At 45.2% G+C, this 24969-nt stretch overlaps 1 protein-coding gene across 1 annotated transcript in view; it reads right to left on the bottom strand.

Moving 5' to 3' along the window:
* The window catches only part of LOC148819693 (polymeric immunoglobulin receptor-like), a 96923-nt gene extending 82563 nt beyond the window's left edge, over positions 1-14360 (bottom strand). Inside the window, exons 1-4 of the mRNA XM_088935218.1 lie at positions 14241-14360; positions 13196-13540; positions 12418-12765; positions 2962-2978 (exon numbers count right to left, since the gene is read on the bottom strand). Coding sequence (XP_088791344.1) covers positions 2962-2978; positions 12418-12765; positions 13196-13540; positions 14241-14301 — 771 coding nt within the window. The 5' untranslated portion in view covers positions 14302-14360. The remainder of the gene's footprint in view (positions 1-2961; positions 2979-12417; positions 12766-13195; positions 13541-14240) is intronic.
* Between the last annotated feature and the right edge of the window lie 10609 nt (positions 14361-24969).

A 24969-nucleotide genomic window follows, 5' to 3' on the forward strand; every position in this document is an offset into this window, starting at 1 on the left:
GCTGAAACGTTGTTTTCTCTCTTCTCTTTTCAGCATGGAATAAACCTATTACTTGTTCCTTTACAGCCTACGCATGCTGACGCAGCTCCCCACCTGAACTACATGTCTTTATTATGCCTCTCGTGTACACAAAAAACTCAGTTTTGTGAACTGTACTGGCTCTCACTGGCATTCAGAGAGGGACAGCTTACTGTGCCTTCCTTATTCTGGTCACAGATATGATCTTTTTAGGAAAATATACTTTGTACTGAATTTATATTTAAGAGTCTTAAAATAATTAGAAAATATTAAGTGAACAAATAAACAAATAAAAATCAAATAACTATAAAATGATTGATTTTATAGAGTACGTACGTAGTACATAGCGCTATATAAGTTTAAGCAATTAATTATTATTATTATTACCTATAATTGTACCAAATGTGTAGATTTTTAAGATGCACCTAAAAAGAAACAGTTCTCTAAAGTGAGCTCATCTCTTCAGAACTTACCATTGAAGAAAGACGGGACTAGTTCAATCCTCAGAAGATTAACAGTCACACACATGATCACTTTTTCCAAAGACCCTGCAAAACAAGTCACATCAGGAGCCAAAAGCAAAGCAGTAGTGATTGCACACAAGTAGCTCATTAACATTCTGTGCCAGAGAAATTAGAAAAGTTCATCAAGTTAACCTAGCAATCCTGCCTGATGTACTTTAATTGTTTGCCTGTGACAGTAAACATGAACACAGTGCCTGGTATAAACAATCACTGCCTGCACAGAGCAACAGATTCTCAGATCTCTGCAGCCCCTGACTTCAGAGCAGCTCACAGACAGACCTTTAGATGCTGAATGGGAGGTTGATGTCTGTTTCGTGAGACATCCTGTTTTATTAATATCTAAAACACATTTCTAAAAGATGTTAAACAGCACTAATGATATTTCTAACAACCCTGAATCTGTCTGGAGATACCAGCAATCAGTACAGTAACCAACAAACAAACTCCAGTATGTCCAAAATTTGGCACCCAGAATCCTGACCAGGTGTAGTGCAAGTGATCACATCACTCCTATCCTGGAGTCCTTGCACTGGCTTCCTATCAGGTTTCATGTGGATACTCACCTATAGGGCTGTACATGACACCTCAGTACCTGTCTGAGTTACTACCGTCCTTCTCCCCACCTCACAGCCTTCGCTCAACTGACTCCGGTCTCCTGTCTGTCCCCCGAGCTTGTCCACACTCTATGGGTGACAGGGCCTTCTCCTGCTGCGCCCCAGAGCTCTGCAACTCTCTCCCCACGGATATCAGAGAGTCACCCACCCTGAGCACATTCAAATCCAGACTCAAGAGCTTTCTCTTCAGAAAGGCTCTTATTAATTTGTGTCTGTGACTGCACACTGCATCTTCTACTGCTCATTAATCTTCTACTGTACATCTTCTACAATACTCAAATCTCTCTATATATATACCTGACACTGATGGGGCTGTCTCTATTCTCTCTAATTGCATCTCTGACATAAAAACTTGGATGACTCAAGATTTCCTTCATCTAAACAGTGACAAGACTGAAGTCATGTGTATTGGCCCCCATCAGCTTTGTAAAGCCAGTGCTGTAGCCCTCTCTGTGGACAGTACTGTACTTGAGCTTCAGTCTAAACTGAAACACTCGGGGGTGATATTTGACGCAGGCTTGACATTCGACCCACATGTGCAGCATATTGTCAAAACATCTTTCTTTCACCTCAGAAATATCGCTAGACTGTGCCCTATGTTATCACTAACTGTAGCTGAAAAGCTGGTCAACACATTTGTGTTCTCTCGAATTGACTACTGAAATGCTCTACTCGCTGGAGTATATAAATCTACTTTGAACAAACTCCAGTCTGTCCAAAATTCGACATAAAACAACATGGTTTATTCCATGCTGAAAAGAGAAGAAAGAAAACAGAATGTTTCGGCTGTGGAGCTTTCTTCAGGTGAAGAAGCTCCACACCTGAAGAAGGCTCTTCAGCTGAAACGTTGTTTTCACTCTTCTCTTTTCAGCATGGAATAAACCTATTACTTGTTCCTTTACAGCCTACGCATGCTGATGCAGCTCCCCACCTGAACTACATGTCTTTATTATGCCTCTCGTGTACACAAAAAACTCAGTTTTGTGAACTGTACTGGCTCTCACTGGCATTCAGAGTGGGACAGCTTACTGAGCCTTCCTTATTCTGGTCACAGATATGATCTTTTTACGAAAATATACTTTGTACTGTATTTATATTTAAGAGTCTTAAAATAATTAGAAAATATTAAGTTAACAAATAAACAAATAAAAATCAAATAACTATAAAATGATTGATTTTATAGAGTACGTACGTAGTACATAGCGCTATATAAGTTTAAGCAATTAATTATTATTATTATTACCTATAATTGTACCAAATGTGTAGATTTTCAAGATGCACCTAAAAAGAAACAGTTCTCTAAAGTGAGCTCATCTCTTCAGAACTTACCATTGAAGAAAGTCGGAACTAGTACAATCCTCAGAAGATTAACAGTCACACACATGATCACTTCTTCCAGCGACCCTGCAAAACAAGTCACATCAGGAGCCAAAAGCAAAGCAGTAGTGATTTCACACAAGTAGCTCATAATATTCTGTGCCAGAGAAATTAGAAAAGTTAATCAAGTTAACCTAGCAATCCTGCTCCATGTACTTTAATTGTTTGCCTGTGACAGTAAACATGAACACAGTACAGGGTATAAATAATCACTGCCTGCACAGAGCAACAGATTCTCAGATCTCTGCAGCCCCTGACTTCAGAGCAGCTCACAGACAGACCTTTAGATGCTGAATGGGAGGTTGATGTCTGTTTCGTGAGACATCCTGTTTTATTAATATCTAAAACACATTTCTAAAAGATGTTAAACAGCACTAATGATATTCCTAACAACCCTGAATCTATCTGGAGATACCAGCAATCAGTACAGTAACCAACAAACAAACTCCAGTATGTCCAAAATTTGGCACCCAGAATCCTGACCAGGTGTAGTGCAAGTGATCACATCACTCCTATCCTGGAGTCCTTGCACTGGCTTCCTATCAGGTTTCATGTGGATACTCACCTATAGGGCTGTACATGACACCTCAGTACCTGTCTGAGTTACTACCGTCCTTCTCCCCACCTCACAGCCTTCGCTCAACTGACTCCGGTCTCCTGTCTGTCCCCCGAGCTTGTCCACACTCTATGGGTGACAGGGCCTTCTCCTGCTGCGCCCCAGAGCTCTGCAACTCTCTCCCCACGGATATCAGAGAGTCACCCACCCTGAGCACATTCAAATCCAGACTCAAGAGCTTTCTCTTCAGAAAGGCTCTTATTAATTTGTGTCTGTGACTGCACACTGCATCTTCTACTGCTCATTAATCTTCTACTGTACATCTTCTACAATACTCAAATCTCTCTATATATATACCTGACACTGATGGGGCTGTCTCTATTCTCTCTAACTGCATCTCTGACATAAAAACTTGGATGACTCAAGATTTCCTTCATCTAAACTGTGACAAGACTGAAGTCATGTATATTGGACCCCATCAGCTTTGTAAAGCCAGTGCTGTAACCCTGTGGACGGTACTGTACTTGAGCTTCAGTCTAAACTGAAACACTCGGGGGTGATATTTGATTCAGACTTGACATTCAAACCACATGTGCAGCATATTGTCAAAACATCTTTCTTTCACCTCAGAAATATCGCTAGACTGTGCCTGTTGTTATCACTAACTGTGGCTGAAAAGCTGATCACCACCTTTGGCTTCTCCTGAATTGACTACTGAAATGCTCACTGGGGTATCTAAATCTACAGTACTTTGAACAAACTCCAGTCTGTCCAAAATTCGACAGCCAGAATCCTGACCAGGTCTAGTGCAAGTGATCACTCCTGTCTGAGAGAATTTCTACTCCCTAGTGTTTCCTTGTCTTAAATGTGTTATCACCCATCTTTATGAACTGTTTTGTTTTGTTTTATGTTCAATCTGTGCTCTGGATTTTCAGAGATGACAAACAAGCATGGTCCCACATGCAGTACAGTAATAAAGAACTGTGACCAATCGTCATGGTATGGCAGACTTGGTACCTAAACAAACTGAATAAATCCAGCATTCGTATAAAAGAGGAAGAGAGGAGAAGAAAAAAGGAAACCAGAGGTGTGAAAGCCAGAAGGAAAAGAGGAAATAAAGCAGAGAAAGGAGAGAAGGGGGGAGTCACAGTCTTCAAAGTCTGTCAACTGTCTGCGTCAAACTTCTCCACTTCACTAGCGAGACGTCTGACTTTGCTCCATCAGGAACAACCTGTTCCCCACCTTCACTCACCAGGGAGGGGTGTGATGCACTTTCTCCAGCTTGAGAGAAGCAGGTTTTCCCTCTGTGGCCCGACTGCAGTTTTTATCTGCCTGGATATTCTCTTTTAAACTTCTTTAAGAGTTTGCAGATCATGTTCTTATGTTTCAACTGAATCTTTTACTTTCAGTGTATTGCGCTTTGGGAATATACCATTAGAGGGAATATATAAAATAAAGTTTATTCTTATTCCTGCAACCCACAACATCCAGATAATTACAGTCAGAAGAGCAGAATGTGCACTGAGATTAAATGAACAAACTTACCTTCAATTACACCCCAGAGGACAAATGAAATAGACAATACGACACTAGGAGCAAAGAGGAATGTCCAAGTAAGCACACCTTTATCTGCAGAAAGATAAAAGATAAAATATGAGAAAAAAGAAAAAAATATTTAGTTAAGATGACAGTCAGATGTCAAGTTTCATGTATTTATCAGTTAGCAGGAAATTCAGTAATGTCTCCATTACTGCTTCAGTTCTATAGCTCCACTCTTGCCCTGCACTCCTCTCTGCTCCAAGAGATTCAGTGTTGACTTGAACACACACATGCCTTTAAACAGTAAACAGTAAACAATATACTGTCTACAGAACAGTCAAACTGCAGGAGTAATAATTCTAGACTTTACACACCTAAACTAGCTCCAGTGACAAACAGATAACTAGACATCTTTTCTTCTGTTCTTCAAGAACTTCATAAAACTGAGAGTTCTACTACAGAGAAGTTCTGAAAAGCTTCCACACAGGTACTGGTGATGTCACTGTGGTCTCTACAGAGGTCCATCCAAGACGAACAGGATAAAAACAGGAATCGGGTCAGGACCTGCACCGGAACTGGAACAGGAACAGAAACTAAAACCTTAACGGGACGAGGCGCTTCCAGGTCTTGGACTCGCCTGATGTGGAAACCAGAGCAGAGCCCGGAACTGAGTCAGCGTCTGGCTTTTAAGGGGATTTGAAAAGGGTGCTGGAACAGAGAGCAGGTGCGGGAGATGAGTAAAAAACAAGGAAGGGCTGTAGCCTTAAGAGGAGAGGTTTACAATCGTGACAGAGCCACTGGGTGATGTCACTGTGGTCTCCACAGGGCTACTGGGTGATGTCACTGTGGTCTCCACAGAGCTACTGGGTGATGTCACTGTGGTCTCCACAGGGCTACTGGGTGATGTCACTGTGGTCTCCACAGAACTGCTCCACATTATTATGTCTACAGGACTGACAAAGGGGTCAACACTGGAGAGTACTGGACGGCTAAGCTGAGATCTCGTGCATCTAAACTTGACTGTGGACCAACATAAGCCAACATAAGCCCTATTTGGCTCTCTACACAGGTGAAAATAAAAGATCTTAAACCACTTTGTTCTTAGTTATTAAATGGACAGACAACGTAAATCTAACTAATAAGATAATTTAAAATAAAAAATGTGCTTACGAAAAAAGAAGACAGTCCACATTAGAATCCAAAATACTGGTAAAGAAAAGGCCAAGACCAGTGCCCCCACATGTATTGATGAAAAGCCTGAAGAGAGAAGAGAACAGACCATTGAAAAACCTGGCTTCCTGCTTTCATCTGTACGTACTGTGATGCCACAGGGGGCACAGACATCAGGTGGGCACCTATATACAGTAGTTGTGGCCTGGCCCACATTCAGTCTGACAGTTTAACAGTGTTTATTGTAATACCCAAATATTTGGAGAAAAAGAAATTAAACTTCAAGAAAGCCTGAATGGTAGTTTGAGCTCTTGACTGACTTAAAGTTCCCTATCTTAATACCCGTAGTATGTTTCTCTTTGAAAAACACCGTCTATCAAAAAAAAAATCTCTGCAGACTCACACTACATATGCCCTGTCCATGTCTGTATTGAGTCTACTCCTTGAGAGCTCTACCTGGCATTTTTCCCCATGGCGCTGGGAGAATACCGTTTATATCTGGTTATTGGACTCCCCTTCTGCCTTTTCGACTTTTGACCTTTTGACCCTGCGGGCTGCAGGGGTTTTATTGCTCAATGCTCCTTGGCTTTCCAGCTGCATCCCGAGCAGATCGGTCTTGCCCTTTCCTTGCTCACAGGCAAGGCTCTGGACTGGGCAGCTGTGTTGCTTGCTAGGGGAGATTTTCAGTTTGTTGATTTCAGGCTTTTTGCTGACCGGCTCCTCGCTTCATCAGGGTGACAGGTCACTGCAAGATTATGTGGCTGAATTCCAAGCCCTCACCACGGAGTCTGACTGGAACCCTGAAGCCCTGATTTGCCTTTTCTCTAAGGGTCTCTCAGAAGAACTAAAGGACCACCTGGTGCTCACGCTACTTCACACCCGCTCTCTCGAGGCGGCGATCGCTCAGGTGGTTGAACTGGACACCCGCATTCGGCTGCGGAGAGCAGAGAGTCATGATGGAAGCAGTCCTGGCTGTCCTGAAGGTACTACCCCCACGGTGCCCACTCTGCATCATGCAACCCTTTCCTTGGAGGAAAAGGATAGGCCCCGTCGGGAGGGACTGTGTCTGTATTGCGCTGCACCTGATCACCTTATCTCTGCTTGTCCCTTGAGACCCCCGTTTCCCTCTCGAATCCTTCCGCAGCCTACTGTTAGAGTCAGTAGTGCTGTTTTTTCTCAAACCTCGGCTGGGCCTTTATTCCCAGCTGAAATTTCTTGGACCGACTTACACCTTCCCCTTTTGGTTTTTGTTGACTCGGGGGCAGCAGGGAACTTTATAGATGCCACTTTTGCTAAGAAGTGGGATATTCCCCTGGCTCCGGTCTCACCCCCGATCTGTATTCAAGCTCTGGATGGATCACCGATCGCTCCTGGACGGATTACCTAGCAGACCATTCCTCTCTCTCTAACAGTTGGTGCCACTCATGTTGAGAAAATTCCACTCCTTCTCCTGGAAGGTAATCCTGGGTAATCTCCTACCTGGTAATCCTGGGTCTTCCCTGGCTCAAGAAGCATGATCCTCACATCTCCTGGGACGAGAATGAGATCATCGCTTGGAGCCACGCCTGTCATGTCAACTTCTGTCATCAGCCGGTTAAGGTTGCTGCTGCAGTAACCCCTCTGGAGGAGCAGTCTAGCATCCCGCCCCAATACAGGCCTCTGAAACAAGCCTTTGATAAGCAGAAGGCTCTTTCGCTTCCCCCTCACCGTACCTGTGACTGTGCTATAGAGTTGCTCCCTGGAACCCTTCCACCCAAAGGACGGATCTACCCTCTCACTCAGGCAGAGAATCAGGCTTTGCAAGATTATATTAAGGAGGCTCTGGAGTCAGGATTCATTCGTCCCTCCTCTTCTCCAGCCTGTGCGGGTTTTTTCTTCATTGGGAAGAAGGACAGCTCCTTGCGGCCGTGTATTGATTACAGAGGGCTGAACTCCATTATGGTCAAACATCGTTACCCCCTGCCTTTAATCCCAGCCGCTCTGGAGTCTGTACGTGGAGCGTTTATCTTCTCGAAGTTAGATCTACGAGGGGCTTATAATTTAATCAGGATACGTGAAGGGGACGAGTGGAAGACGGCCTTTATGACCACCCATGGACATTATGAGTATCAGGTGATGCCTTTTGGTCTTGTTAATGCCCCGGCGGTCTTCCAGCCCTTCATGAATGGCATCTTTAGGGACATTATTTGGAATTTTGTTTTGGTTTACCTGGATGATATCCTCATCTTTTCTGCCAACCCTAGGGAACATGTCCATCACGTCCAGGAGGTCCTGACTAGACTCATTGACAATAAACTCAAGAAGTTCGTTTTTCACGCCTTTAAGATTCACTTTCTGGGTTACATCATTTCCCCCCTTGTTATAGAGATGGACGCTGCTAAGGTAGCGGCCATCAATGACTGGCCAGCTCCTCGTAACTTAAAGCAAATTCAACGATTTCTAGGTTTTGCCAACTTCTATAGACGTTTCATCCGGAACTTAAGCTCCGTTGTGGCGCCCATCACGGCCCTGACCCGCAACCGACCAAGCCTGGGTAAATGGAACCCGGAGGCTAACCAGGCTTTTTTACGCTTAAAACAACTCTTCAGTTTGGCACCACTTCTACGACACCCAGATCCCTCTCAGTCTTTCATTGTGGAGGTTGACGCCTCAGCCGATGGAGTTGGGGCAGTCCTCTCCCAGCGCCACAGAGAAGAGCACATTCCACATCCCTGTGTCTTCTTTTAGAAGAAGCTCTCCCCCGCCGAGGTTAATTATGGTGGCTGGAGGGGGCTCATCATCCCTTTGTCATTATCACAGACCATAAGAACCTGGCCTACATTCAGTCTGCCAAACGCCTATATTCCCGTCAGGCCCGTTGGTCTCTTTTCTTTTCTCGCTTCAATTTTGTTATCACCTATACGTCCGGCTCCAAGAATGGGAGGACTGATGCTCTCTCTCGGCTCCATGATCCCCCGGATCTGGACACACCGGAACCAATCATTTCATCCAACAGAATCCTCGGGGCGATCCACTGCTCTATTGAAGATCAGATCAGACGTGCCCTCAAGGGAGCTATAGTTCCTTTGTGCTGCCCCCCGGATGAACTTTTTGTACCGGACAACTTGCGTTCTGCTGTCCTGCAATGGGGGCATGACTCCCGGTTTGCAGGCCATCCCGGGTGAAGACGCACTCTGGACCTACTCACCAGGGATTTCTGGTGGCCTTCCATGCGATCAGATGCTGCAGAGTATGTCCAAGCTTGCCTGGTCTGTGCCAGGATCAAGACTCCGCGTGCTAAGAAGACCGGTCTCCTTCACCCCCTTCCGATCCCACACCGCGCTTGGTCCCACATAGCTGTGGACTTCATTACGGACCTTCCTAGCAGTCAAGGTCATACGGTAATCATGGTGATCTCTGATCGTTTTTCCAAAGCAGCCCATTTCGTCCCCCTCCCAGCATTGCCCACAGCCCAGGAAATGGCGTCACTGTTTGTGCAGCAGGTCTTTAGGATATATGGGTTGCCCGACGATGTGGTCTCAGACAGGGGACCTCAATTTGTCTCAGCCTTTTGGAAGGCGTTCTGTCAAGCTTTAGGGACCCATGTATCTTTGACTTCGGGTTATCATCCTGAGGCCAATGGTCAGGTGGAAAGGACCAACCAAACCCTCCTGACCTTTTTGAGAGCCTTCACCTCCAATTCACAGGATGACTGGTCATCGCTACTTCCCTGGGCAGAGTATGCCCACAATTCTCTTACCTCCTCCTCCACAGGTCTCTCTCCCTTCCTCTGTTCACTAGGTTATCAACCCACTCTCATCCCTGTCACCCCTCAGACACAGCGGTGCTGTCGGTGCGACAATGTATTTCCAAGCTGCGGAGGACCTGGAGAATGGCGAGGACAGCTCTCACCAAGTCAACCCAGCGCCAGGCCAAATTCGTAAACCGACACCGCAGACCAGCCCCCTGTTTTCGGAGAGGACAGTTTGTTTGGATATCAACAAGGAACCTACCTCTACACCTGCCTTCCAAGAAGCTCGGGCCTAGGTATATCGGCCCCTTCTGGATTCTCTCCCAGATCACCCCGGTTACCTTCCGTCTTGCACTTCCTCCCACCCTCAGAATCCACCCGTCATTCCACGTCTCCCTCCTGAAACCCTTCTACCGCTCACCTCTGGCGGCTCCCCAATGTCGCCCGCCTCCCCCGCGTCGCATTCTGGGGCACCAGGCGTATACAGTCCACAAGATCCTCGACTCTAGATGGAACCGCGGTACCCTTCAGTATCTGGCCGACTGGGAGGGTTATGGCCCCGAAGAAAGATCTTGGGTTCCGGAGGATATTTTGGACCCTACGCTAATCAGTGACTTCCACAGGGACTATCCCGATCGGCCGTCTCGGGCGTCGGGAGCCGCCCGTGAAGGGGGGGGCGACTGTCCTTTATCCTTGGTACTTAAGCAATCTAATCAGCACCAGCAGTGGGTGATTATTAACAAACGCCGCCGCACGAGTTAACCCACCTGCACACACTCCACCGTGCGGTACGCAGTGCTATTTATACCATCTTAACCTGCTTCCCGCTGCTCGGTATTGAGTCTACTCCTTGAGAGCTCTACCTGGCGTTTTTCCCCGTACCTCGTTTATTCTGGTTATTGGACTCCCCTTCTGCCTTTTCGACTTTGGACCTCGCCTCTCGCCTCTCGCCTCTCGCCTCGGACTGTTTGCCACCTTGTGTACCCCCTGGATTACGACTTACCTTACGCCTTTTGACCACGACCTTGCCTCTCGTTTTGGATTGTTCGCCTGCCTCATCTACTACCCGTGCCTGCGTCTGCACAGGATCCTTGTATCTTTCCACCAGGGATTCCTAACACAGGTGGCGCAGAGTTCGGCTCCAGTGTCTACATGCAGACAGGAAGCTGAAGGGCAGCCTGGCAAAGCATCCGGTGAGCCAGTAGCTGCTAGTGTGTTCATTACACTGAGGAGCAGATACAGCCCCAAACAAGTAGCAGAACCATTTGTTGCCGTGTTCGACCACTAGTAAGGTAAGGAAGAGCTGCCCTGGCCAAACGGGAACAACCAAGGTTTACTCTGCTACTGCCTCTGAGGGACCAGAAAACGTGGCCTCTGCTCTGAGTCTGTAAGTGAAGGACTGGGGGCGCAGGCAGTGCCAATACTTCACCAGCCAGAGCTGCAGAAGGAGGAGATCCCACAAGCCAGGACCGAGGCGTGATGAGAGTACGACAGGGAGTAAAGAGATACCGCTGGCGGCTCTCTGAGCCTGGGAACCCGTGAGCACAGGGCTCAGAGATCCTCGTGAGGTTATCACTCAGAGAGAGCGAGGGTGCAAAAATGTGAAGGCGACCCAGGTACGACACTGGTCATCTTGAGTCCTAGTGTTTCCCCAATGAGGGGACACACAACTTCCACGCTCTCAGGGAAGAGTACTAAAACGATTAGTGCGACATTCTGGGGGACGTGCCTGGATCAGTGCCCTGAGAGTGAAATACTCAACATGCGGAGCTGTTATTTCTCCAGCCTGTAACAAACGCTAACGAGCTACAGGCTGATCTACTCATCTCGCCTGGTGGGTAGTGAGTGGTGAATCGCTCACCAGGACATCAGATTGAACAACATGGCTGGGGAAAGAGCCTCCTCTTCTTAATTTTAAATGCACATCCTTGTAGTTTTCACACATATTCTCTGGTTAATGTTTCACAATTGATTCTGAAGAAATCCAGTTGACTTTATCAGTGATTATGAAGATTTTATTATTATTATTATTATTATTATTATTATTATTATTATTATTATTATTATTATTATTACACCTACACCTTTGTAGTGCTTTTCTAGACTTTCCACTCAGAGCTCTCAGTGGGGAGGAGAGCAGAGTGATGAAGCCAGTTCAGAGAGGGGAGTTATTAGGAGGCATTTTTATAGTATGAAGCCTTTTTAAAGTATAGTGTCCCCGTCACTATAATGTCCCACACAGTCTGCAGGGTGAGAGACCCTTGCTGCCAGCGGTAAATTGCTGAGTGATGCTGGTATTAAAACTACTTATATACAGTCCCTTGCAGTCTCCTCTGCTCAAGATTAAAGATGTTCAGTTCCTCCTGCCTGTCAGTGTTGGAAACACTCCCTTCAGACTAAAGAGACTTAGTTCCTCCAGTCTGTCAGCTGTAATAGCTGTAAAAGCACTGTACCCATACAGTATCTCCATGGCAGTCTCCAGTCGGTCTGTTAGATCCTCTATCTTGATGAAATGATGAGATATGGACAATAATCCACACCAACTACGCACAATTAATCTGACCTCTGCCTGTCTGCTGGCTAGATGTTTAAAACAGGGGCTCCTGTCTCCTGGCTGCTGCTGTCAGGTCAGTGTAGTTTGTACACATTCAACATCATTTGCCAGGTGATTTTTACTAAATCCTTTTGAATTTCATCTGTTGCTTCTATTGAGTTAGCTAATCCTTTAGGTATCATTTGCAAACATGACTAGCTAACTAACTCAGTATTATAACATTGTAGATATACAGTATGGTATAAATGCTTTATTTAAACCCAGTTTCTGATAGAACCCCTCCTGCAGGATATAGACTTCATCCTGTGTTTCTGAGTGGAAGTGGTTTGACTTACCCAGCTCTATCAGCTCTGCTGTAGCTACTGCAGACTCATTTTCTGCAAAGACTCTGCACACGAACTGCCCCTTGTCTTCAGTCCTGACGTCCTTCAGCCGCAGAGAGAAGTTTCCTCTGGGAATCTCCTGAGGGAAGAGCTCCGCTCGGCCCCGGTAGCTCTGGTGCTGGGACTCTGGCCTGCTCTCCCCCCCGGAGAACAGGAGCACCAGGACTTCAGAGTCTGTCCTCAGCCACTCCACCTCCAGCTCCTGCTGGGGGACAGTGCTGTCCACAGAGCAGCTCAGCACCACCTCCCCCCCAGGGTAGGACACAACAGCACGATCAGCTCCAGTCACAACTAGACGCTCTGTGAATCAACAGGGACAGTAAAAATGCACTCAAGTCATTTAATAACAGTGACACTTGATCTTATAAAATGGGGGTGAAAATAAACCCTAAAATTTTGATATACAATCTAAGCAAACATTTTTTTTCTCACCTTAACTGAGACTCTTTCACAGCTGATGGACTGTAATCTATTGGACTATAAAGGACAGCATCTGTCACAGTGAGGTAAAGCCAAGCTCCCAACACTAAACTGCTTGTAGAAGAGAGATCACTCCCAGCTCACTCCTGCTGCACTCATGGGGCTGGCTTTTCCACTTCACTGCTGTTTGATCAGAAAGCTATATTTCAAGAGGTGTTTATAAACAGTGAGAGAACAGAGAGTCTCAGGCAGTGTTTTATTATTTCAATAACTGGACAAGCCGGTCAAGGGATGAGGAAACCTTACTCACTCTTTTCTTTCAGCTCCAGTGTCGCCTGACCGGAGTCCTGCGCCGTGTGGACGGCACATCTGTACACTCCTGAGTCTTCAGCCGTGACGTTGGCCAGCCGCAGAGAGTAGTTTCCTCTGGGAATCTCCTGAGGGAAGAGCTCCGCTCGGCCCCGGTAGCTCTGGTGCTGGGACTCCAGCCTGCTCTCCCCCTCTGAGAACAGGAGCACCAGGGTGTCTGGATCTGTCCTCAGCCACTTCACCTCCAGCTCCTGCAGGGGGACAGCGCTGTCCACAGAGCAGGGCAGCAGCACCTCGTCCCCAGGCCTGGCCACTAGAGGCTCCCTGGGGCCCTGCACAGAGAAACCTGGGGCCACAGAAGAGTGGATCATCAGGCCCAGAGCCAATGAGCCCTGTGATTACTGCAGGTACCGGTGCTTCAGGGTCACTTTATATAGGGTGACATCATTCTTATACAGTACGTTCACACTTACTACTGTTACTATTATCACAATACTGCACAAAATGACACCATTATACACTGTACTGCAATTTAATAAGAGCTCTAAATCAAGCAAAGAGCAATCTTTCACATCACTACAACACTGGTCAGTCATGCTGGAAGGGAATCACTGGAGACACACAGCAGACATTACTCCAGACACACGTACGCACCAGGCAGGCCTGAGGCTGCACAAGTGTGTGTAAAGCTAGACTGACACCTATCCGGAGGACCTGTATAACCTGTATGACTGCAGAGTCTGCAGGTCTCTGCCCCCTGTGCTCTAACTGACCTGGTCTCCTGCTGTAAATTAAAAACCTTCTACAACAGGAGGCTCCAACCCCAGAGTCAGGAGGCTGCTGTGTGAAACTGTGCTGAAATTTAAAACCTAATTTTATCCATGGAGCCTCCAAGGTACAGTATAAACAGAACTTGAAACTCATTTGCTCCAATTTCAAATGTATTGATCATCAGTTTCTCAGGATTATATATTATTGAATTTGTCCTCTATCCCACCCTTCCTGAGCTGACGAGAGGCAGGAGGAAGAAGAGGGAACTACTGTACCTTCAGTCCTCAAAGCTCCCCACACAGCAGCCAGGAGCCCCAGCACAGTCAGTGTCCTCATCTCTCCTGAGGGCCCTGGGCTCTACAGAGCTGTCAGAGTGAAGAGATCGCTGCAGAGCTGGGCGTACAGCACACAGGAAAGGAGATGTTAACACAAAGAAAATTAAAACTGTGAGATCAGTTTATATAGCAAACAGTTTTACTTCTGTTTTAGTCCAAAGCTGCACTGATACAGTATCTGAAACCTACCTGCTGACAAGTGATAAATAACTTACTAATACTTATTCCTCTTATCACAGAAATGCCAATCGGTATTTAAGGTGTCATCTTGAAACTGTGCAAGATAGCACGAGAAGTTACACTTTCCTTTTCACTTTCTCTCCTGCCCACGCCACTGAAAATCCACAAGGCCATATTAGATTAGATTAGATTAGATAAGACTTTATTGATCCCGAAGGGAAAATGATGTGTTACAGCAGTCCAGCCCAAGACAAGCAAAAACAGACATCAGAATAGACAAAACATTATACAAAATAGATATAAAATAAATAAATAAAAATAAATACATACAGTAGCAGCAAAATATGATGATCATAGTCACTGTAAAAAAATAAAATATGTGCAAAATGTGCATAGGATTCATAATATGAATCCTTCTACAGCACCTTCAGGACTCGGTGTGCCAGAGAGCTTTCACAGGAGTAAAGAGAGGATACAGACACAGTCTAGTGTCCCAGAGTTTCTCATGGGAAGTGGGAGTTCCCAATATCAACAGTACTTGTAGGAAACCTCTCGGGATTTAAACTGGAAAACAAGACTCCTAAACAGATCAAAATACTGGCTGAAAGGGAACATGATTGTCTAAACTCTGTGTGCGACACACAGTTGATAAAAATGTGCCTAAGAGTCCAGCTCACAAGATGAGAAAGCCCTGAGATGTTTGTCTCCTGTACCACACGTGCTGTAGAAGCCATGTGCTGTAGTTGTGCTCCAGCTACAGTGGGGTGTGTGACTGAGGCTGGGGCAATAATCTCAGGGAGCGAGGGCACCGAAGACAAAAGTGACCCCTTGCAGCTGTGGGGCAGTGCTTGTGAAGAACTAAGGAGGGGAATCGAACCCTTTCTCAACGAAAAGGCACCTGTGCTGGTATTAATACAAGCATCATTGTCAAGATACAGAAAAATAAACACAGTCGGTGATTTTCTTTGTATTTACCAATTTCTTTACAATAACAAAAATAATAATTACAACTACTTATAAAGAGTGAAGAGAAAATCAGGACACTTCTCTAAGAGTCCACGACAACGAATAGACAAGCAGCAGAGTTCAGTATCCCTCGATAAACAGCAAGTCCAATATGACCGCTGACCGTTAGTGAAGTGACCTACAGGAGTGCTGAATCCCTCTCTCTTCAGCTCCGTCGGTTCCTGCCTTTCCTATAAACTGTCTCTGTATCACATCTAGAACTGTCTGGACACCTCACGGGACATGTCCACATGCTATGATTCACTCAGTCATTCCAGCAAACTCTGGTCAAGAAAACGCAAGACAATACTAATTATTGACATCAAGTCATGTTATTCACAAATAATGAACATTCTAGTAAATACAAAATGTTACAAAAACAATTATTCCTAACACTCCCCGTCTTGAAGAAAAAAAAACATTTGTGACAAAAAAACTTTCTTTTTAACATGAACAAAAGTGAAAGGATGTGTTGTGTCAGACAAATGACAAAGTTCAGGTGTCTGTGAAGCAGAAGTCTCTTTATTACATATGCATATGGAAGTCCGGCTTGCAACCACCAGACTTAAAAATAAGTAGGCTGAAGATGGTCCTTTATACCTTAAAACACAAAGACTTACTATGACACATTCTTAACAAATGATGAAACAGCAATACATGCCAATTAATTATATCTAAGTGGCAGTCAAGACAGCAGTTAGTTCGTTTCATGTTCTGGGTGCACAGCCAGCTTACCAAGTACATGCCCCTTATCTTACTGACCAAGGACAGGCAGCATCTTTACATATTTGGTCGCAACACTAACTTCAACCCACTAGACTGCATAGCTTGCAGAAATACAAAAACAAGAAATTACATTATTAACTCACATCCCAGGTGTCTCTCCTATCTCTTCATTCCCCCCTTAGGACCATATTGTTCTACCAATCAGGTTCTGCCACTAGATAAGAGATGGAGAAACCTTTCCTATGAAATCAGTTTTGACCCCCATGATGCCTTCAGGGCGTACAGTTAGCACAGAAGCAGCAGCTTTAGTCCACATGTTGTTCAAGCAGGATATTAACAATATGATCATTACGAATAATACCAGACCCACAAATATGTATTGAACCAGAGACCCTCCCCATGTTCCTAGCACAGACTGCAGCCACGCACCAATGCCCCAATCATCTGGATTATAATAATGATATTTTTATTGTTCTTCATCATAGATGTGCTGTTCTAAGTCATGAATGTGCTCTGAATTGTGTGGAATACAAGTACTGCTTAGTCTTCGCTCACCTAAACAGCTGTCTATCACCTTAATAGAGGATGGCCTAGAACTGTGATTATAGCAGGGAGCATACAGTTTGTTCCATTCTAATACATTTGAGTTACACTCAGACTAAAAGCAGAACTATTTACCCACGCCAATAAACCTAAATAATCACCTCTATCAAAGGGGATAACTCCTATGAGCATCTTGTATAACAATACAAACCCAACAGCTCTGATTATTATTTGTGGCTGATTGATAAACTATAGATTCCATATTCCCATTTATCAAAGTAAAACTCCTTACACTTCACAGGCACACTGTCACCCCCCCCTCAGGAAGCTTGACAAACACAGAAACAGGAACAACATAAGAACTAATGTTCACTCAGTCTCTGGTGCAGTGGCTCGGTGGCAGTGTGATGCCTAGATCCAGCAATCTCATCCTGTCACTCAGATGGCAGAGTCGGTAGTCAGTTGCACTTGATATGGTCCTTCCCAGTAGGGTTGCAACATCTGGCAGGGTATATCTTCCTCACCCACACCCACTCGCCAGGTATCACAATCATGTCTTCCCTGTACTGGAGGTCCCCAAGCGTCCAGCACCTGTTCACCAGCCCCATGCACCGCTTCAATTAACAACCTACAATACTGCAATAGAGAATTAGATGGCAAATTCACCAATCTATTAGCCAGATTCGGCCCTCCAGGTTGGCCCGTGATGAAATCAAACAGGCTATGTTACACAGTTATGTTTGATCCAGCCCGCAGGCTACACAGGACCACAGGCAGAACATCTACCCATGGTGTTACCCATGGTGTATTAAACCCAGGACAGGTGGTAGAAAGGGTGGTGTTGGATCACTTTGTGAGAAGTCTGCCTGTTCAATTAAAAAGGAAAGTGAGTGATGGGGTTCCTCAGACGCTGGATCAGGCAGTGGACTTAGTGGACTGACAACATGCCACGGAGGCCTTGATTAGGGAAGAAAAAGAGGAGTTTCGAAAAGAGGAGAGAAGAAGCCCCAAGAGTCCGGAAACTGAAATGAAGTATCGTCCGATAAGGTACAGTGATTATCGAGGTCCACCACAATTTAAGAAACCCCTTCGGGAAATGTCAGATTCAAGGCCCCGGCCAAGGAAAGAAACCCATTGATGCTTTAATTGTCGTGAAGAAGGGCCTGCCTGTCTGAACCCACGCAAGAGATGAAGCCAAGTGTAACTTCCTTACAGCACATGTCCCAACCTGCGAGGATCCCCACCTTACGAACATCGAGATGGGGGAGAACCTGTCGAGGCCTTGTTGGATTCCGGAAGTACTGTGACCCTGGTGACCCCTACAATACTTCCCGAAGAACGGGAGATCCGGGGAACGGAGGGAATACCTATTACTTGCATCCACGGGGACACAAAGGTCTATCCGTCGGCAGAAATTAGCATCTCTATGGAAAAGGGGATATACTGTTCAACTGTCGGAGTGGTTGAGCAGTTGCCTTACCCTGTGGTACTGGGGCAAGACTGTCCCCACTTCCTCCAAATTTGGAACACTGTCAAAGCAGCTCGGCGAAGGCCACTTCCCTGTCCTGAAGGCATGGGTGATGCCACTAACGGTGTCCCTGATGAGGCGGACCAACAAGAAGGAGGATATGAACTTGGAGATGAATTTATAAATATGGATTTACCGGACTTAGAGCTACCAGAACATCATGGTAGGTTTGGGACGGCCCAATTAGAAGATGGAAATTTGAGACATGCATGGGGACATGTCAGGAAAATCGATGGGAAGTGGTGTAATGAACCTAGTACCTTGACTTACCCGTATTCCATGATAAAAAACAATCTCCTCTATCAGGTGCAGCAAAAGGGCCATGAAGAAGTGGAAAAACTCCTGATTCCCCGGGCCTACCAGATGAAGCTCCTCAACGGTCCATAGCCACCTCCTGGGTGGACACCTGGGGGTAAAGAAGACGTCTGAGAAACTACTCTCTAAGTTCTTTTGGCCAGGGATCCATAAGGCCATCGAGAAGTATTGTCAGGAATGCCCTGAGTGTCAGAAAACTGCTCCACAACCTTATTATAGAAACCCGTTGATTCCCCTCCCAATTATTGAAACCCCCTTTGAACAGATTGGGATGGATTTGGTGGGTCCCCTGATCAGAACCACCAAAGGTCACCAGTATATTTTAGTGATAGTGGACTATGCTACAAGATGCCCCGAAGCCATTCTGTTGAGAGCTGCCACCGGCAAAAACATAGCTAGGGAGCTAGTACAACTTTTTGCTAGGGTAGGAATTCCTAAAGAGATCTTAACTGATCAAGGAACTCCTTTCATGTCTAAAGTCATGCGAGACTTATGTAAGCTATTGGGTATACACCAGATCCGAACCTCGGTCTATCACCCTCAAACCGACGGTCTAGTAGAACGTTTTAATAAGACCCTGAAAGGCATGCTGAGGAAGGCCAAGCAAAAGATTGGGAAAAAGTGGGATCAGCTGCTCCCGTATCTCATGTTCACGGTTCGAGAAGTACCGCAGGCCTCAACCGGATTTTCCCCATTTGAATTACTATACTCTCGGAAACCACGGGGCCAAGTAGACGTGGTGAAAGAATCTTGGGAGCATCAACCTTCCCCTTTACAGACCATCATTGAACATGTGGAGCAGATGAGAGAAAGAACAAACGTTATTGTTCCCATTGTGAAAGAAAACCTGGAGAAAGCTCAGGCTCAACGAAAACAAATTTATAATAGGGGAGCTATTGCGAGAGAATTTCAGCCTGGGGATAAGGTACTGGTCTTAGTTCCGACCCCAGAATGTAAATTCTTGGCCTCCTGGCAGGGGCCTTATAAGGTGGTGGAAAAAGTGGGTCCGGTCAACTATAAGGTCAAACAACATGACAGAAGTCGGCAACATCAAATCTACCACATCAATTTATTGAAGAAATGGCATAGTACCGAAGTTCTGCTCACCCACTCCTCCCCTGACCCTTTGGAAGAAGAAACGGGTGCTGTAGCCATAGGAGACCTGGCTCTGGCTCAGAAACAGGAACAAGAATTCCTATCGCAAAACAAAGATGTTTTTACCCGGACCCTTGGTCGAACCCATCTTATACGACATAAGATTATCACGGAACCAGGGAAGAAGGTAAGACTACACCCGTACCAAGTACCTGAAGCCAAAAGGAAATTGATTAAAGAAGAGGTGGAAAAGATGCTAGAAATGGGAATAATAGAGGAATCCCATAGCGATTGGGCTAGCCCGATAGTTTTGATCCCCAAGCTGGATGGAACTATTCGATTTTGTAACAATTTCAAAAGGTTAAACGAGATCTCGCTGTTTGATGCATACCCTATGCCCCGTATAGATGAACTAGTCAAGAGATTAGGTAACGCCCAATACATCAGTACCCTTGATCTTACAAAGGGATATTGGCAAGTGCCGCTGGCCGAAGAAGACAAAGCCAAGACCGCTTTTGCCACCCCTGAGGGGCTATATCAGCATAGGGTCCTACCCTTCGGTTTGCATGGTGCTCCCGCAACATTTCAAAGATTTATGGACCAAATACTGAGACCTTATCGAGATTTTGAAGCGGCCTACTTGGATGACATTGTAATCCAGAGCACGACATGGGAACAACATCTACAACATCTGGAAGCAGTGACTGGAGCTTAGCGAGCAGCAGGATTAATGGCCAATCCAAATAAATGTTGTCTGGGAGCCCAGGATGCCAATTATCTTGGTTATATGATCAGGAGAGGATTGATCGTGCCCCAAGATCAGAAGGTACACTTCATTAAAAACTGGTCCAATGCTTCTATAAAGAAGCAAATCCGAACATTTTGGGGACTTGAGAGTTATTATCGACGTTTCATTTCAGGGATTGCCTCCATGGCCGCCCCTCTGCACGATTTAACAAAGACGAGTTGTCCAGAAAAAATAAAATGGACCGCATTGAAAGAGAGGGCCTTTCAAGACTTAAAAACAACTCTCTCTTCTCAACCCGTCTTACAGGTACCGGACTTTAATAAACCTTTCATGGTACAAACTGATGCTCCTGACACTGGAATTGGAGCCATACTCTCGCAAGAAATTGATGGACTGGAGCACCCTATTTTATATATTAGTCACAAGTTAAATCCTGCAGAAAAAAAACTCTTCTACGATAGAGAAAGAATGTCTCGCAATAAAATGGACCCTGGACTATTTGAGGCATCATTTATTGGGAAGACGGTTTATATTGTACAAAGATCATGTGCCATTAACCTAAATGTTACAAAATATGGATAAAAATGATAGAATTACACGATGGGGTCTTAGTCTTCAACGGTTTCAATTCCGAACGGTATATAGACCCAGAAGGAAACAAGGGAATGTAGAAGCCCTCTCCTGAATGCACTGTTTATTTTTCTCTAGACCGCCCGAGGACGGGGCTGATCTCAGGTGGAGGGAATGTAAGAGGACCAGGGGAAGGGTCATTTATAACCAGTATTTCCGGAACGAAACACTCAATATACTCAATATAGACCTGGGCAAGATGGCCGCCAAGGAGAACCAGCTGACCCACTGTTGTAAAAGGCCTATGCAGCGAAACAATGAGACACAGGTGAGCTACATCAGGAAACAGAATATAAATGCCCCAGAAGCAGTGAGCCAACGCAGAAGCTGATAAGGTGAATGCATTTTGGAGGAAGAAGAGGATTAGGATTGTGGTTGAAAGGATTAAGGTATAACGGACTACGGTTTACGGTTTACGACTACGGTTTACGGATTACAACTTGGTTACGACAGGAATTTGTGTGGACATACGGACTTTGGAATTTGGATTGTTTAAGGATACCGGAAACGGATTACGGATCGGAATTGGAAAACATACGGACAAAGAAACGGAAAAGATCATTGTGGTGTGAGTAACATCACTTTTACAACTGCTTTTCCCACGGCGACACCACACAGGGCACAACACCTGACCAGGATACAACACCTGGTTTTACCGCATGGGCAGGGCGAGACGCTATTCCTTCAACAATCCCTCTTTCTCGACCCCACCGTCCTCTAACAGTATATTTTAACTGGGAGATTACATCCAGTATATTTCAACTGTGAAAACACATCCAGTATCTTTCAGCTGGGAAAACACATCCAGTATCATTCATGTGGGAAAACACTGTAAACTCATTATTCTTTTGTACTCGCATCAGCTTAAGAAAAACCCTTGACAGCAACATAGAGAGGATAAGGGACTTTTTAGAAAAGAGGAGTCCTTACCTCTTTTTAGAAGCGGCTGCCTAGCTTTTCCACTCCACCTCTCTGTCAGAGTTCCCTCAGCTGGGAGTACCCTGCTCGCAGCACCAAATTGCTGTGTCATCCAAATGACAAAGTTCAGGTGGCTGTGAAGAAGAAGTCTCTTTATTTCATATGCATATGGAAGTCTGGCTTGCAACCACCAGACTTATAAAATAAGTAGCTGAAGATGATCCTTTATCCCTTAAAACCAAATGAGTTACTATGACACATTTTAAAAAAAATGATAAGACAGCAACACATGCCAATTAATTATATCTAAGTTGCAGACTAGACAACAGTTAGTTCTTTTCGTGTTCTGGGCGTACAACCAGCTTACCAAAATACATGTCCTTTATCTTACTGACCAAGGACAGGCACCACCTTTATATACAGTATTTGAGCACATAGCCAACTTGAAGCCACTAAACTACATAGTTTGCAAATATACAAAAACAAGCAATTATATTATAATTTATGATAATACAATAACGTAATAATATAATATTTATATTATTGTCTCATATCCCAGGTGTCTCTCTTATCTTTTCACTGTGAAATCAGTGTATAAAGCAAACAGTTTTATTTCTGTTTTAGCTCAAAGCTACACCGTAACAGTATCTAAAACCTAACTGCTGACAAGTGATAAATAACTTACTAAAACTGTATCACCTTATCACAAAAAGGCCACTGGATGTTTAAGATGTCATCTTGAAACAGTGCAAGATAGTGTGAGAAGTTACACCTTTTCACTCTCTCCTGCCCACACCACCAAAAATTCAGCAAGGCCATGTGAATCCTTCTACAGCACCTTCAGGACCCGGTGTGCCAGAGAGCTTTCACAGGAGTAAAGAGAGGGTACAGACACAATCTAGTGTCCCAGAGTTTCTGATGGGAAGTGGGAGTTCCCAATATCAACAGTTCTTGTAGGAAACCTCTTGGGATTTAAACAAGAAAACAACAAGACTCCTAAACAGATCAAAATACCGTTTGAAAGGGTATGCGATTGTCTAAACTCTTTGTGCCACACACAGATGATACAAATGTGCCTAAGAGTCCAGCTCACAAGATGAGAATGCCCTGAGATGTTTGTCTCCTGTACCACACGTGGTGTAGAAGCCATGTGCTGTAGTTGTGCTCCAGCTACAGTGGGGTGTGTGACTGAGGCTGGGGCAATAATCTCAGGGGGCGAGGGCACCGAAGACAAAAGTGACCTCTTGCAGCTGTGGGGCAGTGCTTGTGAAGAACTAAGGAGGGGAGTCGAACCCTTTCTCAATGAAAAGGCACCTGTGCTGGTATCATTACTAGCACCATTGTCAAGATACAGAAAAATAAACACAGTCGGTGATTTTCTTTGTATGTACCAATTTCTTTACATTTACAAAAATAATTATAAAAGCTGCTTACAGTATAAAGAGAGCTTTCACAGGAGTGAAGAGATGGTACAGACACAGTCTAGTGTCCCAGAGTTTCTGATGGGAAGTGGGAGTTCCCAATATCAAAAGTTCTTGTAGAAAACTTCTCATGATTAAAATTGGAAAAAAAGAAGACTCCTAAACAGATCAAAATAAAGTCTGAAAGGGTACGCAATTCTTTAAATTCTTTCTGCGACACACAGATGATAAAAATGTGCCTAAAAGTCCAGCTCACAAGATGAGAAAGCCCTGAGATGTGTGCCCACCGAGGGCTTCTCTCCGTCATCAAGTGTTTGCTAGACACAGAGGCAGAGGCAGGAACCCACTGAGAAAACAGATTATAAGAGCCCAGGTTTCCCTTTACAATCGTCAACTTGCCAGTGCATGAAAGGTTCCTCAGGCATTTTGTGCTGTAGCACCCGCACCTGAACTGTAGTTGAGTTTCTTTGATAAGCATCACATTGAGGTACCACTTAAGTGGCTGCTGCTTCAAACCAGGTCCCCTGTTCGGGTAACCGGCACACCATTTGACTCACACCCGGGTGTCTGACAGAGTGCATTTGTGGGGCTACAAAGGGCATTAGGCTGTGAGGGCATGCAGGGCGTCCGGTGTGCTGGCAGCACCACACCCCATCATCATGCAGCCCCACACTCTTTTCTAACCATGTCCATTTCTCTGCTTTAGAGGCCTCAGCCTGACTGTCCTGTTGCTGTCCCTTTTCACCAACAGAGGTCTCACAGGGGTCTCAGACTCCTGCTCTACCAGGACTGCTCACCTGACAGCTGCATCTGCAAAGTTGTTCCCTCGAGTTACTGGAAACATTCTTTATTATGTGACTTACACTTTTCCACAGCTACTTCAGTCAGTAGCTGCAAAGCTTCTAACTGTTCGGAGACAAACCCAGCATTCTTAACTGGAGTCCCTGCCATGTTGAGGAAATCCCTATTCCTCCACTGCCATCCAAAATTGCGGCATATAGAGTCTATATACATCGTTACAATTTTCCATTTAGCATATTTACATGTTTCAATTCAATCTTTTCATTCGGTCTGCTGGTTCTACTCCAGATGAGTCACAGTTTATACAGCCAGGCAGGTAGCCTGCACAACACATAAACACGGCCCCTTGGCCACCGCATCGAGGGGTCCTGAATAATAACCCACCGGGCGATGCCTACATGTACCTCCATGCTCCTGCACCAGCACAGCAGCTCACAACCCATTTCTTTCACTTACAGACAGATTACATACAGATGATCCGTCTGAGGGAGTCCAGCCCAGGGCCAGTGCCTGCAAGAAAGCTTGTTTCAAATCATTAAAAATGGTTTCTGCTGCAGGGGTCACTGCAATTTTTTCCGTCCAAAGATCTACGACTTGGAGTAGCTGGGCATTATGGTTTCCCTCATTAGGTAAAACAATCACAATATCACATAGCTCTATTGAGGTAGTTCACATAAATGCTATTTCATTATAAATGCTGCAGGGCATCCCAGCCCAATAGGTCTGGGGTGTCCCCCACCCACATCAGTAGTTGAAACT

This window comes from Atractosteus spatula, chromosome 16, assembly GCF_055471065.1.
Source record: "Atractosteus spatula isolate fAtrSpa1 chromosome 16, fAtrSpa1.hap1, whole genome shotgun sequence".
NCBI classification, from domain to species: domain Eukaryota; kingdom Metazoa; phylum Chordata; class Actinopteri; order Semionotiformes; family Lepisosteidae; genus Atractosteus; species Atractosteus spatula.